This window comes from Sinocyclocheilus grahami, unplaced genomic scaffold, assembly GCF_001515645.1.
Source record: "Sinocyclocheilus grahami isolate Dianchi unplaced genomic scaffold, SAMN03320097.WGS_v1.1 scaffold142.1, whole genome shotgun sequence".
NCBI lineage: Eukaryota > Metazoa > Chordata > Actinopteri > Cypriniformes > Cyprinidae > Sinocyclocheilus > Sinocyclocheilus grahami.
In genome coordinates, this window is record NW_015505321.1 from 986344 (window position 1) to 1002890 (window position 16547).

A 16547-nucleotide genomic window follows, 5' to 3' on the forward strand; every position below is an offset into this window, starting at 1 on the left:
AAAATCTTACATATTGTGCCTTTAATGTGATATTTGCCAGTCATATATAAACAGGTGGGAGTTCTGCACTCCCCCCCAAAAATAAATAAATATATAAAATAAAATAAATACAAAAATAAAAATTAATTGCTTAGATTATTATTAACTACATGCATCTATTTTAACACATTTAAATAATAATTTCAAGATAAATGTATTCAAATTGCTTAGAATTAACATACATTTTAGTATAAATCTATAAAGCCCATTTCTGCCACAGAATAATAATAAAAAAGGTAATTGCAGCTTTTTATCTCAAAATTCTGAAGTTTTCCCTCTGAGTTTAACCTTGTAATTACTTTTTTTTTTTTGAGTTCTGAGAAAAAAAGCCAGAATTGCCAGATACAAACTCAGAATTGCAAAATATAAACTACAAATTCAGACTTTATTCTCACAATTCCTAGTTTATATCTTGCGATTCTGAGTTTACATTTTGCAATTCTGTTTTTTCCCTACTATGGAATAAGAGATAAAAAGATAATTGTGACTTTGTCAACTTTTTTTCTTGCTAGTTTATATCTCACAATTCTCTTCATCTCAGAATTGTAAGAAAAAAGTCATAATTATGGGGTAAAGAGTTAATTTACTTTTTTTTGTGTGTTTTTTATCACTAGTTTTCATACACATCTGTTCAATTTGTTCACAGTTAAACTTATGACATTGAAACAAATTGGATTTATTGATGATATATAAATATATATGTAAACCTGGTCACTGTGCATTTAAAACTTTCAGTTTGTTTGTACAGAACTAATGTATGGCTGACAAATATGCATCACATTCATTTGTTTAATTGTTAAAACTTGAATGGAAACAGATGAAAATTCATATGCTATTCAAATAAATATTATTGAGAACTAAATATTTTGAGAAGATACACGGACTCTCTCTGACAGAATTGAATGGGAACTGAATAAAATGTTTATTTTAAAATGTATAAAATGTTTATTAGACCAATTTTTGTTGCAGTTGTTGTGTTACTGTGTTTTGCTATTTGTATGTATATCAATGCGCTTTCCTGTGGAATGGACATATATAGATGATAACATGTATATACATTTAAAACTGGAAACGATAAATGAACAACAACAAAAACAATCAGTACTGTTGAGCTAGGAAAAATGAAATAAAACTCATTAATTTTAGAAATCTCATTTGAATGGAAGAGTTGGATGGCAGTTCATCTTATGAGGGTTATACAGTAACACTTTACAGTACAGTTCACATGAACAAACGAGTGAATAATCAAAATACTTCTAAAGCATGCATCTTAGTTAATGCTAATATCAACATTCACTAATACATTATTAAAAGTCAAAAGTTATTTTTATTACTATTATTTAATGGGCCAGAACTAACAATGCACAGTTGTATTTTCACTAACTAATGTTATCAAGTACTTGAAGTACATGCTCATTTAAGTTAGTTAATGCATTACTTAACGTTAACTAATGTGACACTATTTTAAAATGAAACCGGTCAGATAATGAAATCAAAAATGCAGCTCTTATTAGCAGATGATGTTTAGACACAAAAACACGACAAAAAAGACAGAGTCTCACCTCTCGAGCCCCGGAGAAAGATCTTCACAGAACGAACTCTGACTGCTGCCTGAGAAAACACAAACCAAACTAACCTCACAACCGTTTCCATCTCAGCACAAATCAGATGTTCTCTCATCACTGACAGTGATAATCAAACAATAAGGTACAAAAGGACCTCAAAGACCTCACTGGGGCTACAAAACTGTAACATTTAAAACAACAAAGACATACATTTTTATTAAAATGTTATTTCAATAATCTACATATATAGGTGCTGTGAAGTGACATACATTTTACTGACCAATCAGCATGCAGGATCAGAAATATATTCTGGGTACAACACAAAATTAGCTGTGGAAGAATGTTAATAACTCATAATTTTGACTTCCTGCAGATACAATCATGCACTTATGCTATGGAAGTACATTGTGTCAGGCACTGAGAAACTGAAGCCACATGACATGCATGAGTTCGCACGGGATCCGTGTGGTAGATTCTCTTACTGATTTTCTCTTTGTAAAGTTATATTTAGTCTTTCAACTTTGTTGCCATGGTGATATAATAGTGTTCAGAATCTGAACAGAAATCTGTTGTCACGAATAACATCAGAAATAGATAACCAGATCATCCAAACTAGTACAGTAGTCCCATCTCGAATATGAGTATTTAGATACTTTACAGATTACATTTCAAGGAGAGTTTTACTGAATCTTCTTTATATTTATATTAAATTACTGACTTTACATGCAAATATGCTGTAAATTCATGTAAAGCAATATATTTGACATTATATGACATAGGCTCAGTGGTAGAGCATTGCGTTAGCAGCGCAAAAGGTTGTGGGTTCGATTCCCAGGGAACACACATACTGGTAAAAAATGTATAGCCTGAATGCACTGTAAGTCGCTTTGGATAAAAGCGTCTGCTAAATGCATAAATAAATAAAAATATAAAATATATGTGTGTGTATAATATAAACAACTTGATTTTCAGTAAAGCTGCTTTGAAAGGATTTGTATTGTGAAAATGACTATACAAATAAATTGGACTTGACTAATTCATGCCGCTGCTTTAACAACAATAATAAAGCTTCACATTAATTTTTTTAAATAGTCCAGAATGCTAGATTTGTTTGCTTTCAAGTGCATTATTTAACCGTATTTTTTTTTCATTTTAAACTGATTCAAAATGATTTTCTGCTGTAATTAACATTATGTCACAAATGCTTAAGATGCATTAAAGCAGGCACATTCCTTAAATACAATGTGCAGGCTTGTGCTGATACCTATAGAGATGCCGTTGGACACGGATGAGCTGTGTGGGTTGTTCCTCGCTGGACTCTGGGACTCCAGGAAGCTGTCGTCCAGCAGGTGACGTGGTTTCTCTGTGGGGAACGTCGCACTTTTACTCTCCACCACACCGAAATGCCACATCATACTGTGAGAGACAGTCAGAAAAGCATCATGAGGCATGAGATTGCGTAACACCGAAAGTTTCCAGGGAGAAGTACGTTTGACAAACTAAATGCTAAAGTGCTTAAGATTTAATGTTTAGTATGCAGTTACACTAACGTTCAAGTTTGGGGATGGTAAGATTTTTCTTTTTTTTTTTAAATGTTTTTGAAAGACGTCTCTTCTGCTCACCAAGGCTGCATTTGTTTGATTAAAAATGCAGTAAAATAGTAATATTATCAAATATTATTACAATTTAAAACCACTGTTTTCTATTTGAACATATGTTAAAATGTAATTTATTCCTGTGATCAAAGCTGAATGCATCATTATTTCAGTCTTCAGTGTCACATGATCCTTCAGAAATCAGTCTGATTTGCTGCTCAAGAAACATTTCTGATTATTATCAACTTTGTTACTTAAAATAAATAAATGTTAAGTGGAATTAAATAAAATATAAATATATGAAACTTTTTTGTTAATGTCAATTAGTTGCCATGGTAACATTTCTCATAATTTAGCTTAACTTGATTGACTAAAATAACTACTGAAACTAACTAAAACTGGAGGAGAGGGAACATCTATAGAGGTTTATATAGAGGCCTATAGGGGCTAAAAAATAACTATAGAGGTTATATGGGTTATGACCCTGGACCACAAAACCAGTAATAAGGGTCAATTTCTCGAAATTGCTGAATAAATAAGCTTTCCATTGCTGTATGGTTTGTTAGGATAGGATAATATTAGGCCGAGATACAACTATTTGAAAATCTGGAATCTGAGGGTGCAAAAAAATCTAAATATTGAGAAAATCATATTAGCGATGCATATTACTAATCAAAAATTATGTTTTGATATATTTAAGGTAGGAAATTTACAAAATATCTTCATGGAACATGATCTTTAATATCCTAATGATTTTTGGCATAAAAGAAAAATTGATAATTTTGACCCATACAATGTTTTTTTGGCTATTGCTAAAAATATACCCAAGCGACTTAAGACTGCTTTTGTGCTCCACGGTCACAAATATAATTATATAACATTTTTAAAAAACAAAACTAGAAAAAGTGCAATAATAATAATAATAATGCTTTACATTTATGCTTTTAAATATTCCAGAAAGCTGAGCCTCTGTACTCTGAAGTGCATGACTTTAAATACGTTATATTTATTTATTTTGAAACTGAGGGATGATTCAATATGATTTGAAGAATATTCAAAATCATAATTAAGAAATTAAGAAAACAGCATTTATTTAAAAATAGAAATATTTTGTAACATGTCTTTACTGTCACTTTTGATCAATTTAATGCATCCTTACTGAATAAAAGTATTAATTTCTTTCCAAAAATCATACTGACCCTGAACTATTGATCTAAATACAGTATGTAAGTGTGTGTTTATACGTATGAAGAGACAAAACAGACGCGTTTCCGAGGCTGTGGCTCTTCCTGTGGTGTGAGGGCGGCGGGGTGGGAATATGAACCCCCACAGTGGCGTCAGGGCAAGTGGGCCGTCGATTATACCTGACCGATAAACACAACTCAGACGGACCTGGAAGAAAGAGACAGAGAGAAAGAGAGAAAAGCAGAATGAGTTTAGCTCTGAACATGCCTGATTGTTCTCAGTGTCACACTCAATGAAACATAATGAAAGAAAACACGTGGAGGCTCTGTCAGCGGAGCCTCTGCTTTAGCAATCACAGCCGCAACACAAATGTTAACATTCTCTAGTCCTCTTGAGGCAGACCGATTCAACGCAGCGATGATTATTCAGTCCTGAGAGAGGATCCCCAGAGTAACGGCATCCACATGTTCCCGTCAGTGAGGCTTTCTGAGGCTTTTCTTCTACTGCACCATGAAAATTAGCTCTATAACTTTAGAGGCATTAGTAAACCAGCATTTTAGTATTGTTAGACTATTATATTATTTATTAATATTTAGAATTTGCTTTTATTTTTTCAGTTTATATCTTAATTTTAGTTTACTTTGTGCTTTTTAAAATATATATATTTTTCATTTAAATTTAGCTTTCATTTCATTTATTTTATTTGCTTTCAGTTCCACATTTACATGACACCGGTGTTTTAGTATTATTTATATGCTATTATAGTATCTATTTATATTTTTAATTAGATTATTATTATTTTCTTTACATTTTCAGCTTTAATTTTAGTTGTAGTAATTTTTTTTTATTTATATTAATACAAATGTATATTTTTATATTTTTATTAATATTTCTATTAAGCTTTCATTATTTTTTTACAATTGTATTTATGTTTACATGTGACCAGGGTTATTTTCATATTATTTTTTAGTAATTTAGTAATATTATATTTTATTGTATTATTATTATTATAATTAGTTTGTTTATTTCTTTCTTAACGCCAATCCAGCATCTATGACTATATTCATGGCAAGAACCAGTTAATCCATACACAAGTCGATCCATACAAAAGTCTTGTCTTTATAATAATAATAATAATGGTATTATTAGAATAGAACTATTATTATAGTATTTATTTATTCGCTTTTAAATGAGCTTTTATTTTTATATTTTAAGTTTTAGTAATTTTATGTTTTTGTCATTTTTATTCATTTTGTAACATTTCTATTCAGCTTTTATTTTTATTTAATTTACATTTTACATTTACAAGCAACCAGTGCTATTTTAATATTATATTTTTGCATTACATTTTATTACATTATTATTATAGCATTTATTAATATTTTGAATTAGCTTTTATTTTTATGTGTTTATTTTCATTTCACTTGAAGTTTTAGAAATGTTGTCATTCGCTTTTGTCATTTTTATTATCATTTTTAAATATTTGAGCTTTTGTTTATTTTTTTATTTCCGTTTTACATTTACGTGCAACCAGGGTTGTTTTAGCACTGTTTATCTACTATTTTTCTTCTTTTTATATGATCAGTTTTCATTTTAATATTGGTTTAAGCTTTAGTAATTTTAATGCATTTTTGTCATTTTAAGTTTAAGATTCCGTTGAATGTTTCAATTTTATTGCAATGACCGAAAACTAATTTTAATAGTTTTCTTTTGGAAAACAGTTTGGAAACGATCATTAGCAATGCAAAGATTAAGGACGATTTCTCTTTCAGTTGCTCATAACTAGCAGTAGAATACTTTGACATGTAACTAATAGTGCAGATGCAGTTCGGCATATTTACATATTTACAGAAGATGCTTTTATCCAAAGAGAAAATGAAGTATAACTGTTATGTGTGTCAAAGTCTGAACAGTTCACATGGGTTACTTAAAGCAATAGTTCATCCAAAAATAAAAATTCTGCCATGATTTCTCACCCTCATATTGTTCCAAACAATGACTTTCTTCCAAAATATCTTTTGTGTTTGACATAAGCACAGTAGGGTGAGCACATGTTTGGGTGAACTATCCCTCTAAACTTCATTATCTCATCACATGAACCCATCAGAGTCTCAGACTCCCGAGTTTTCCACAGTGGACAAAAACACCTTCAGGCATCATGGGACAGTGGAAACAATGCAGGGCAGCATGCTGAGACACTTACACACCAGAAGACACATTTAATGGAGCGACTGGAGCCTTAAACCGTCATCGTTCTCTTCCAGTCTGGCTCAGACGACGGCTTTACACCGTGTTTCTCATATAATGTAAATACCTGAATGCTACAGTGGGACGTTTAGGAAATGATCTTCACCTGGTTCTTGTTAAAAGCTTCATTAATGAGTCTGACTACCAGCTCATGAAATCAACACCACATTCGGAGTGGATATTCCATCTGACAATGAAAACGGCACGATGGCGAGAGATTTGATTCGACGCAGGTGTTTCTGGAGCATCATGGAATTAGAACATGGATCTTTAGTAGTAGTAACAGTGATTAAATGTAAAATGCAATTAAATGTAAACATGTTCTCTGTGGTATGGAGCTACTTTTGTGTTTTATGCAATAAACCTACTTTGTTTGAGAGCAACATGAATGATATAGTAATTAAATTTTTTTAAAATCTGTTTCTAATTGCAAAAATAAAATAATTGATAAAATTATTGATCTCGTTTTTTTATTACAACGTTATATATATATATACATATATATGTGTGTGTGTGTGTTTATACTGTATATCAGCCAATAAGAATAAATTCAGCAATTAATTCAACATTTTCCCACAATATTTAAAAATAAACTATTTGAAAAGATATCAATTTTAAAACCAAAAATTGAACTAGATAGAAAGTATCCGTAAAATAAATTACAGACTAAGACTTGAGACAGCAACTTCTTGTTTGTGGGGCTCTCAGCGCTTCAAAATAAAAGTTTCACTCATGACACGATCAAACAACAAACACCTAAAAAGACAATATTGGCTGATATATCAGCATTGGTGATACATCGATCGACCACTAGAAAAACTAACTCCATATAGCGCAATTCCTTGCAGTTACAGTAGAAAACATGCTCCAGGCATTGAGCTGCGGTGCTGTTTTGGGAAACTCAGGATCAAATCCAACCTGAATCATGTCCTGATTTCATCTATCATTCATAATTTGCTGTTTTGAAATAAAATGTGGCAAAAGAATATGATTTTTAAGCACTAGAGGGAAAGCTGCATCACTTCCAGAGCTCATAACTGCAATTACTGGCTGGTTTTGCGGAGATATTATGCAGGTTCTACTGGCAAGACGTACATTTTCATTCATTTTGACCCTTTACTAATCATCTAATTATTAATTACCTAATATTTGAAGCACAGCTGACACTGGAGGCAATTACATTTGACCTCTCTATCACTTTGAAAGGAAAATCGGTCTCGTTTTTGTACAGGATTGCTCCAAAAGCATTTAACATATTTTAACATGCTTTAACAGTCTACATTAAAGTACTCAAGTTACTCAAACGTTTAGCACTAAAACATTTAAAAAGTTGTTAGGAGAAGAAGGTTTTCTGAATGTGTTTGTCTGGTTTTATATGTATCTGCTGACTCCAAATCTCTCTTTTCTTCCCTATTAAAAGTGAATTAGATGGCAGACACATGCTTTGAGTTCAGCAGTACATGTTAGCGATCAGTCTGGTCCTGTCTGTACACGCTGATCCATGTGTTTAGCCACATATGTTCATGTGTGGGGGGCAGAATGGTTTGTACGTCAAATATAAGTCATGTAGCAGCATGTGCTTCTTTTGTTTTTGCTACTAAATGAGAGATTTAGGTGACTTTAGAGCCCCATATAACTCTTCTGCTCACCAAGGCTGCAAAAATCGGAACTATTGTGAAATATTATTATCATTCAAAATAACTGAATTCTATTGTAATATATTTTAAAATGTAATTTATTCATGTAACGCAGAGCTGAATTTTCAGCAGCTTTACTCCAGTCTTCAGTGTCACGTGATCCTTCAGAAATCATTCTAATATGCAGAAAAACATTTTTGCAGCTTTATACTTTTGTGGAAACTATGATACTTTTTTTAAGGATTATTTGATGAATAGAAAGTTCAAAAGAACAGCTTTTATTTGAAACAGAAGTCTTTACTGTCACTTTTGATCAGTTTAATGTGCCTTTGCTGTATAAAACTCACAGAAACGTCTGAATTGTAGTGTACACAAAACTAAATGATGACAGTCAGGGAGACACAATGAGCAGAGCTGAGAATAAGGGTGAGACGTCTCGGTCTCGGGTCTGATTGTGATTAAGACCTGTCGTTACCACATCAATGTAACCAGCTGCTTCCAGCTAATAATAGTTTCACAGTGATGTATTTGAGAAATATTGTGCATATGTGTCTGACAGAGTGACAGGTATGTTCACGCACAGCCTGGACTTTCCCATCTAAACACATTTACAGCTTCTTTCTTTTCAATATCTGTCTGTCTGTCTGTCTATTGGTCTATCATCCATCCATCCATCCATCCAACCATCCATTCATCCATCCATCATTCTATTCATCTATGGTTCTATCATCCATCCATCCATCCATTTTATCCATGAATCATTATATCATCCATCATCGTTCTATCCATCTATCATCCATCCATCCATCATTCTATTCATCTATGGTTCTATCATCCATCCATCCATCCATTTTATCCATGAATCATTATATCATCCATCATCGTTCTATCCATCTATCATCCATCCATCCATCATTCTATTCATCTATGGTTCTATCATCCATCCATCCATCCATTTTATCCATGAATCATTATATCATCCATCATCGTTCTATCCATCTATCATCCATCCATCCATCATTCTATTCATCTATGGTTCTATCATCCATCCATCCATCCATTTTATCCATGAATCATTATATCATCCATCATCGTTCTATCCATCTATCATCCATCCATCCATCATTCTATTCATCTATGGTTCTATCATCCATCCATCCATCCATCCATCATTCTATTGTTCTATTCATTTATTGTTCTACCATCCATCCATTTTATCCATGATTCATTATATCATCCATCCATCCATCTATCATCCATCCATCCTGCCATCGTTCTATCATTCATCCATCGTTCTATCCATCTTATCAATCTATCATCCATCCATCCTTCCATCGTTCTCTTCACCCATTGTTCCATTATCCATCCATCCATCGTTCTATCCATCTATCATCCATCCATCCTTCCATCGTTCTATCAATCTATCATCCATCCATCGTTCTATCATTCATCCATCGTTCTATCCATCTTATCAATCTATCATCCATCCATCCTTCCATCATTCTCTTCACCCATTGTTCCATTATCCATCCATCGTTCTATTGTTCTGTCCATCTATCATTCTATCATCCATCATTTAATTGTTCCATTCATCTATCATCCATCAATCCCTTCACCCATCATTCTATTTTTCCAAGCATTCATCATTCTCTCCATCCATCTATTGTTATGTCCATCTGTCTATCATCCAGTAATTCATTCATCCATCCATCTATCCATTGTTCTTTCATCAGTTTATCCATCCACACTTCCATTCGTATATGTAATGTGTGAATTTCTTTGGCCAATCAATAATCTAATCTAATAAACATGTACATTCACAATTCAATAGCGTTCAAAACTATTCCCATGAATACACAGAACGAGCAGAGCTGGAATCTAGACGACATTTGTTTCGATCGGTTAAACGTGCTTCGCTCACTACATCACACTTCAGTTTGTGTTATTTCATACTTTCGATGACTTTACTATGATTCTTGAATGTGGAAAATAGTCATAATAAAGAGAGAGTAGGTGTGTCTGAACAGCTGTTCCATGTTTTGCTCTGTTTTCTGGCCTGAGTTTCGTGGCAAGATCTCATTTCCTCGGCTGGACGTCTTCACAAATACATCTATGGGGTTATATAACATCCAGTCACCCCGAGACTCAAGGAAAGACCTTGTCCGCCCAGTCCTCGCTGTGACGTAACCACGTGGCCACAGGCATCTCATTCAATAAATGAAAATTACATATATACATACACCAAACATTTCTTCAAGTCACACACTGGCATTCAATAATAAAATGAAAAGGAAAGAATGACACATCAAAAGCCAAATGGTCCCAGAATCCCAGACCGCTGTGTTACATTCCACTCGGTCAGATCATCTGGTGCTGATATTCAGATGGGCATGATGCTTCATAGAGGAAAAATGTTGACGTCTTTATTTAACAAATCAAAAACTTTCTGACTACAAATGGTCTAGATGTTCACTTCTGGCCTTGGAATAAGAATAGACGTGTTATTAAATGGCAAGAGAGGTTGCCTAGGAAACCCCACAAATAATAACTTTTATGAACATGGAAACCTATAGATTTGGTCACACAGCTCAGGAGAAATGCTTACAAACGTCACTCACAGTGTACTTACATTTCTACTCATCATATCGCGTGACTAGACCTCACGGGCAACAGCCAGGCAACGCAAGCATGTAACATACAGCATTTACAATGCACGACTCTGAGCAGTTCAAAGAAATCCACACCTTTATGTTAATTACATGGCTAACATTCACAAATTCGCTCAGACCATTTAAACTTTCCGTTATGTGAGCCATAAAATAACCTCATAACTGTTTTTGGCAGTGAATAAACCAAATGTAGCTCAATTAGAGGAGTTAATGATTATGTGATGAACTAGTTCATTAAGCTAATCGACTACTGTTTGTTCAATTTCAGCACAAACGTGCTCATGTGAGCTGTGGGCCAAAACACACAAGGCAATTTGGGCTAGTAAACATTAGGCGTAAAATTATTATAAATATAATTATTACTAATCATAATGAATTAATGGTAAATTAAATCCCTACACATAACATTACATGATATGTAATTATACAATCTCTGATGAAATGCATCCTACAATGCCCATCAGGATATATTGAAGGCATTTCAACCCTAAAGATGACTGATAAAAAGAAATGAATATAGTTTAGCACTGAGAAATCCTGAATATTTTTAGGCCTTTTGATGATGCCAAATATATTTAATAATAATATTTAACCACTTGAATTTGCATGCACCAATATAACAATAGCATATATAGGTAAATAAATATATTTTATATGTACACATACTAAATATACTGTACTTTACAGACTATTATTTTCTTTTTTTCCACTAACAATTGTGTGAATAGATTCAAAACACCCAATTCCATGATTCACAAATATGATTGAATCAGTTTTTGAAACAGCTCATTGAAACAGATGAACTGAAATGAACTTATTCATGGAAATGAATCAAACTGACCAACTCCGTCAGTAATTTATTATTTCAAATCAGAGATGCTATAAAACCATCTCCTTCTCAGAGCTCTCATACACTACCATTCAAAAGTTTGGGGTTGGAAAGATTTTTTTTTGTGGAAGAAATGAATGCTTTTATTCAGCAAGGATGCATTAAATTAATCAAAAGTGACAGTAAAGGCATTTATAATGTTACAAATGTTTGTACTTCAAATAAATGCTGTTCTTTTGAACTTTCTATTCGTCAAAGAATCGAATATTTTTAGGCCTTTTGATGATGCCAAATATATTTAATAATAATATTTAACCACTTGAATTTGCATGCACCAATATAACAATAGCATATATAGGTAAATAAATATATTTTATATGTAAACATACTAAATATACTGTACTTTACAGACTATTATTTTCTTTTTTTTCCACTAACAATTGTGAGTGAATAGATTCAAAACACCCAATTCCATGATTCACAAATATGATTGAATCAGTTTTTGAAACAGCTCATTGAAACAGATGAACTGAAATGAACTTATTCATGGAAATGAATCAAACTGACCAACTCCGTCAGTAATTTATTATTTCAAATCAGAGATGCTATAAAACCATCTCCTTCTCAGAGCTCTCATACACTACCATTCAAAAGTTTGGGGTTGGAAAGATTTTTTTTTGTGGAAGAAATGAATGCTTTTATTCAGCAAGGATGCATTAAATTAATCAAAAGTGACAGTAAAGGCATTTATAATGTTACAAATGTTTGTACTTCAAATAAATGCTGTTCTTTTGAACTTTCTATTCGTCAAAGAATCCTGAAAAAAATGCATCACAGTTTCCATAAAAGTATTAGCAACAAAAACTATTTTCAGCATATTGGAATGATTTCTGAAGGATCATGTGACACTGAAGACTGGAGTAATGATGCTGAAAATACAGCTTTGATCACAGAAATAAATTACATTTTACAATATATTTAAATAGAAAACGTTTTTTTTCAAATGGTAATAATATTTCACAATGTTACGGTTTTTACCATATTTTTGATCAAATAAATTCAGCCTTGGTGAGCAGAAGAAACAGCACCTACATAGTGATTCATGAGCTGGAGCAAAACTCAGCTATTGGCATTGGTTTGTAGGAAATGTGATGACCAAACAAAAAGTTACAAATTAAAGCACTGGTTAATTTTCTAACATAATTTTATAAAATTACACTGAATAGTTGAGAAATTGCCCAGTTTTAAAACTCCCTTGCCTCAATGAGCGATGCCTGCATGTGGTGGTGTGATGTAGATGTGCAATGTTGAGATTATGAAGGCTCCATAGAGAGCCATTCATGTTTTGTTTGTTTTCTCAGTCCACATTCAGTTCCCTTTGCCCTTTCAATGAGTCAAATAGGACGGGTCCCTCAGAGCCTACTGAGAACTCTAGCACCAGGGGCCAGTGACCTCATTCAGACGGGACAACATAATGGATGCTGGGGGGAAATGACTACAATGTCTTCTGTAAGTTACTACTTTTCAAAAGTTTGGGGTCAGTAAGACTTTTTTTTTTAAAGAAATTAATACTTTTATTCAGCAAGGATGCATTAAATAGATCAAAAGTGAGTACATTTATAATGTGAAAAATATTTCAAATAAATGCTGTTCTTTTGAACTTTCTATTCATCAAAGAATCTTGAAAATTATAAATGTATCAGAGTTTTCACAAAAATATGAAGCAGCACAACTGTTTTCAACACTGATAATAATCACAAATGTTTCTTGAGCAGCAAATCAGCATCTTAGAATGATTTCACCGTTATTGTATTTTTGATCAAATAAATGTAAAAAATAGATTTCTTTCAAAAACATTTAAAAAGCTTTTGAACAATAGCACAAGATGGGCCTCATAGCAAAAAAAATAAATAAAAGAAAAAATAAATTTTATATATATATATCTATATATATACAGTGGTGTGAAAAAGTGTTGGCCCCCTTCCTAATTTCTTATTTCTTTTGCATGTTTGTCACACATAAACCACAGTTTTAACAGGGGGGCAAACACTTCTTCACATAGGGCCATGTAGTTTGGGATTTAGTTTTTCCTTAATAAAAAAAAACCTTCATTTAGAAACTGCATGTTGTGTTTACTTGTGTTATCTTTGACTAATATTTAAATTTGTTTGATGATCTGAAACATTAAAGTGTGACAAACATGCAAAAAAATAAGAAATCAGGAAGGGGGCCAACACTTTTTCACACCACTGTATATATATATATATATATATATATGACAAAACCCCTTTTGGCAACTAAATGCATCTATATTAGAAGTAAACTGTAGAAATAATGACATTTAGGCTGTTTTACCTGCAAGATCTTCTTTGGATGTGGCCATGCGTGGCGAGCTGTTCCCTGGTTCAATTTTCAGAGACAGTCTGTAATGGAAAGACAAGCAAAAGTCTCACCAAAAACACCCCATAAGTTCCATGAAGCTTCAGGGTGGGACACTTAATATTTCAAATCCAACTAATGTTAGCCTGAATGCACAGGCTTTGAGGATGAATTTAGTTGAATCGGATTTGCCATAAACCCCAAATAAGACATGTTACCCATATGATGTTAATCATCACATCATTTTAGTCTCAACCAACAGTGCCACCTTAAACACTCGAAATTGATTTAACTGTAAGAGACGTCACTTTTCATTAAAAAAATACAATAAAATCATGGAAAACAGGATTCTTTCTTGATCTTTTCTATGTAAGGTATAATTTGCTTAAAAATTTAAATTGGCTGAAAATGTACTCAATAGCCTCCCATCACTTGCTCAGCAATGGATGCTCTGCAGTGAATGGGTGCCGTCAGAATGAGAGTCCAAACAGCTGATAAAAACACCACAATAATCCACACCACTCCAGTCCATCAGTTAACATCTTGGGAAGTGAAAAGCTGCATGTTTGTAAGAAATGCTTTTAACTTCAAACCGTTGCTTCTGGCCAAAACACCATAATCAACAATAACGCTTCCTCCAGTGAAAAAGTCCATCTCCTGTTGTCCTCTCACATCAAAATCCACCCACACATTTGTTTAGAGCGGTTCTGAACTGTTTGATCTGTGCAGATTTCTCTCTTGAGTCAGACAAGATAACTTTTTCACTGGAGGAAGCAATATTATGGATAGAGGACTTATATTTTAGCTGGAAACAACGGATCGAAGTTAAAAACTAATGCTGGATCGGTTTCTTACAAACACAGTTTTTGGCTTCACAAGGCATTAACTGATGGACTGGATTGGTGTGGATTATTGTGGTGTTTTTATCAGCTGTTTGGACTCTCATTCTGACGGCACCCATTCACTGCAGAGCATCCATTTCTGAGCATGTCATGTAATACTCACGTAATTCTGAATCTGTTCCCATGAAGAAACAAACTCATCTACATCTACAACAGCAATAATGGCTCAGAAATAATCATGATTATGACATCAAAACCACAAGCTCATTAACATATGACTTCCCACATTTACATAATAACACCTAGTCAGCATTCAGTGACTTGACCTGCCCTGATGAATGACAGTGTTTGTACAATTTCATCACTCGCAAAACGACTAGAAAGATCATGCAACACTAAACTGTAACCACTTCACCTTTCAAAAACACTTTCCTATAAAAGCGCTTACAGGCCTCAGAGGTGATGTAACACTCTTCATGCTGTTCATGCTTGCATTTGCCTTTTCTAGTCGTGTACATGACCTAGAGGAGACACTGAGAAACCCAAACGGGATCTGTTGGGCCGATAACATTTCACATTTTTATAGGGGACCAGAAGGGACTGATTGTTAGCAATCCAATAAACTGAACCGCAATCTCTTATTTCCACATCATCAACTATGATTTGACATTCAGAATGCACAGAACAGCCTTTAATGGTGTTTTGGCACAATGTACAGTGAGTTTGGGAAAGGAGCGCTCAAAATAAACACATCATGCAGCCAAGTCATGGGTTTGATTCCCAGGGAATGAATGAATGAATTAAAAAAAGAAAAGGAAGAAAGAAAGAAAGAAAGAAAGAAAGAAAGAAAGAAAGAAAGAAAAAAGTCTGAATAAAATTGCTTTGGATAAAAGTGCTAAAAGCCAAATGCATCTATAAAAAACACATACGTTGTCAAGTACTTGTCAGTACCAAACAAAAATTTGGACCATTATGGGCTGAATTTTTACTAAACATTGATTTTTGCATGATGCTGTGAGCAAACCAGTGTTATTATATTTAACTAAAATTAAGCTAAAACCATAAAATGTTTTTTTAACTTTAACAAAATGTACTTTTATAAAAGTTAGATAAAATAAACTTTTATTGAAATAAAATAAACCTTGATCTTATTTTATGTCAGCTAGCTGCCAAAGCAACACTCCTTTTCTTCATTTAGTTTAACCTGATGCACTGAATTAGCTGAAACTAAAACTGAAATAAAAATGAATAAAAACTATAGGAAATAAAAATACTAATAAAAAAGACAAAAACACAACAAAATGACTAAAACTTAAACGGAAATATGAAAAATCATAAAATATAATGAAAACAAAAACAACTTTCCCAACCCAACATGTATAATAAAGTTACAATAACAACAATAAATAATAATAAAATAACAAAATGTACAAAAATGCAAAGTAAAATGACATAATAATAATGATTTGGCAAGAATATTACTTACATTTTTGTTACAGTTACCAGTACTTTATCTGTTATTGTTTATATATATATATATATATATATATATATATATAT

General features: G+C 32.8%; 1 protein-coding gene across 1 annotated transcript in view; it reads right to left on the reverse strand.

Moving 5' to 3' along the window:
• LOC107591508 (ras-specific guanine nucleotide-releasing factor RalGPS1-like) overlaps positions 1-16547 on the reverse strand; it is a 33301-nt gene that overhangs the window by 8218 nt on the left and 8536 nt on the right. The window contains exons 3-6 of the mRNA XM_016280665.1: positions 14122-14189; positions 4465-4591; positions 2869-3020; positions 1602-1650 (exon numbers count right to left, since the gene is read on the reverse strand). Coding sequence (XP_016136151.1) covers positions 1602-1650; positions 2869-3020; positions 4465-4591; positions 14122-14189 — 396 coding nt within the window. The remainder of the gene's footprint in view (positions 1-1601; positions 1651-2868; positions 3021-4464; positions 4592-14121; positions 14190-16547) is intronic.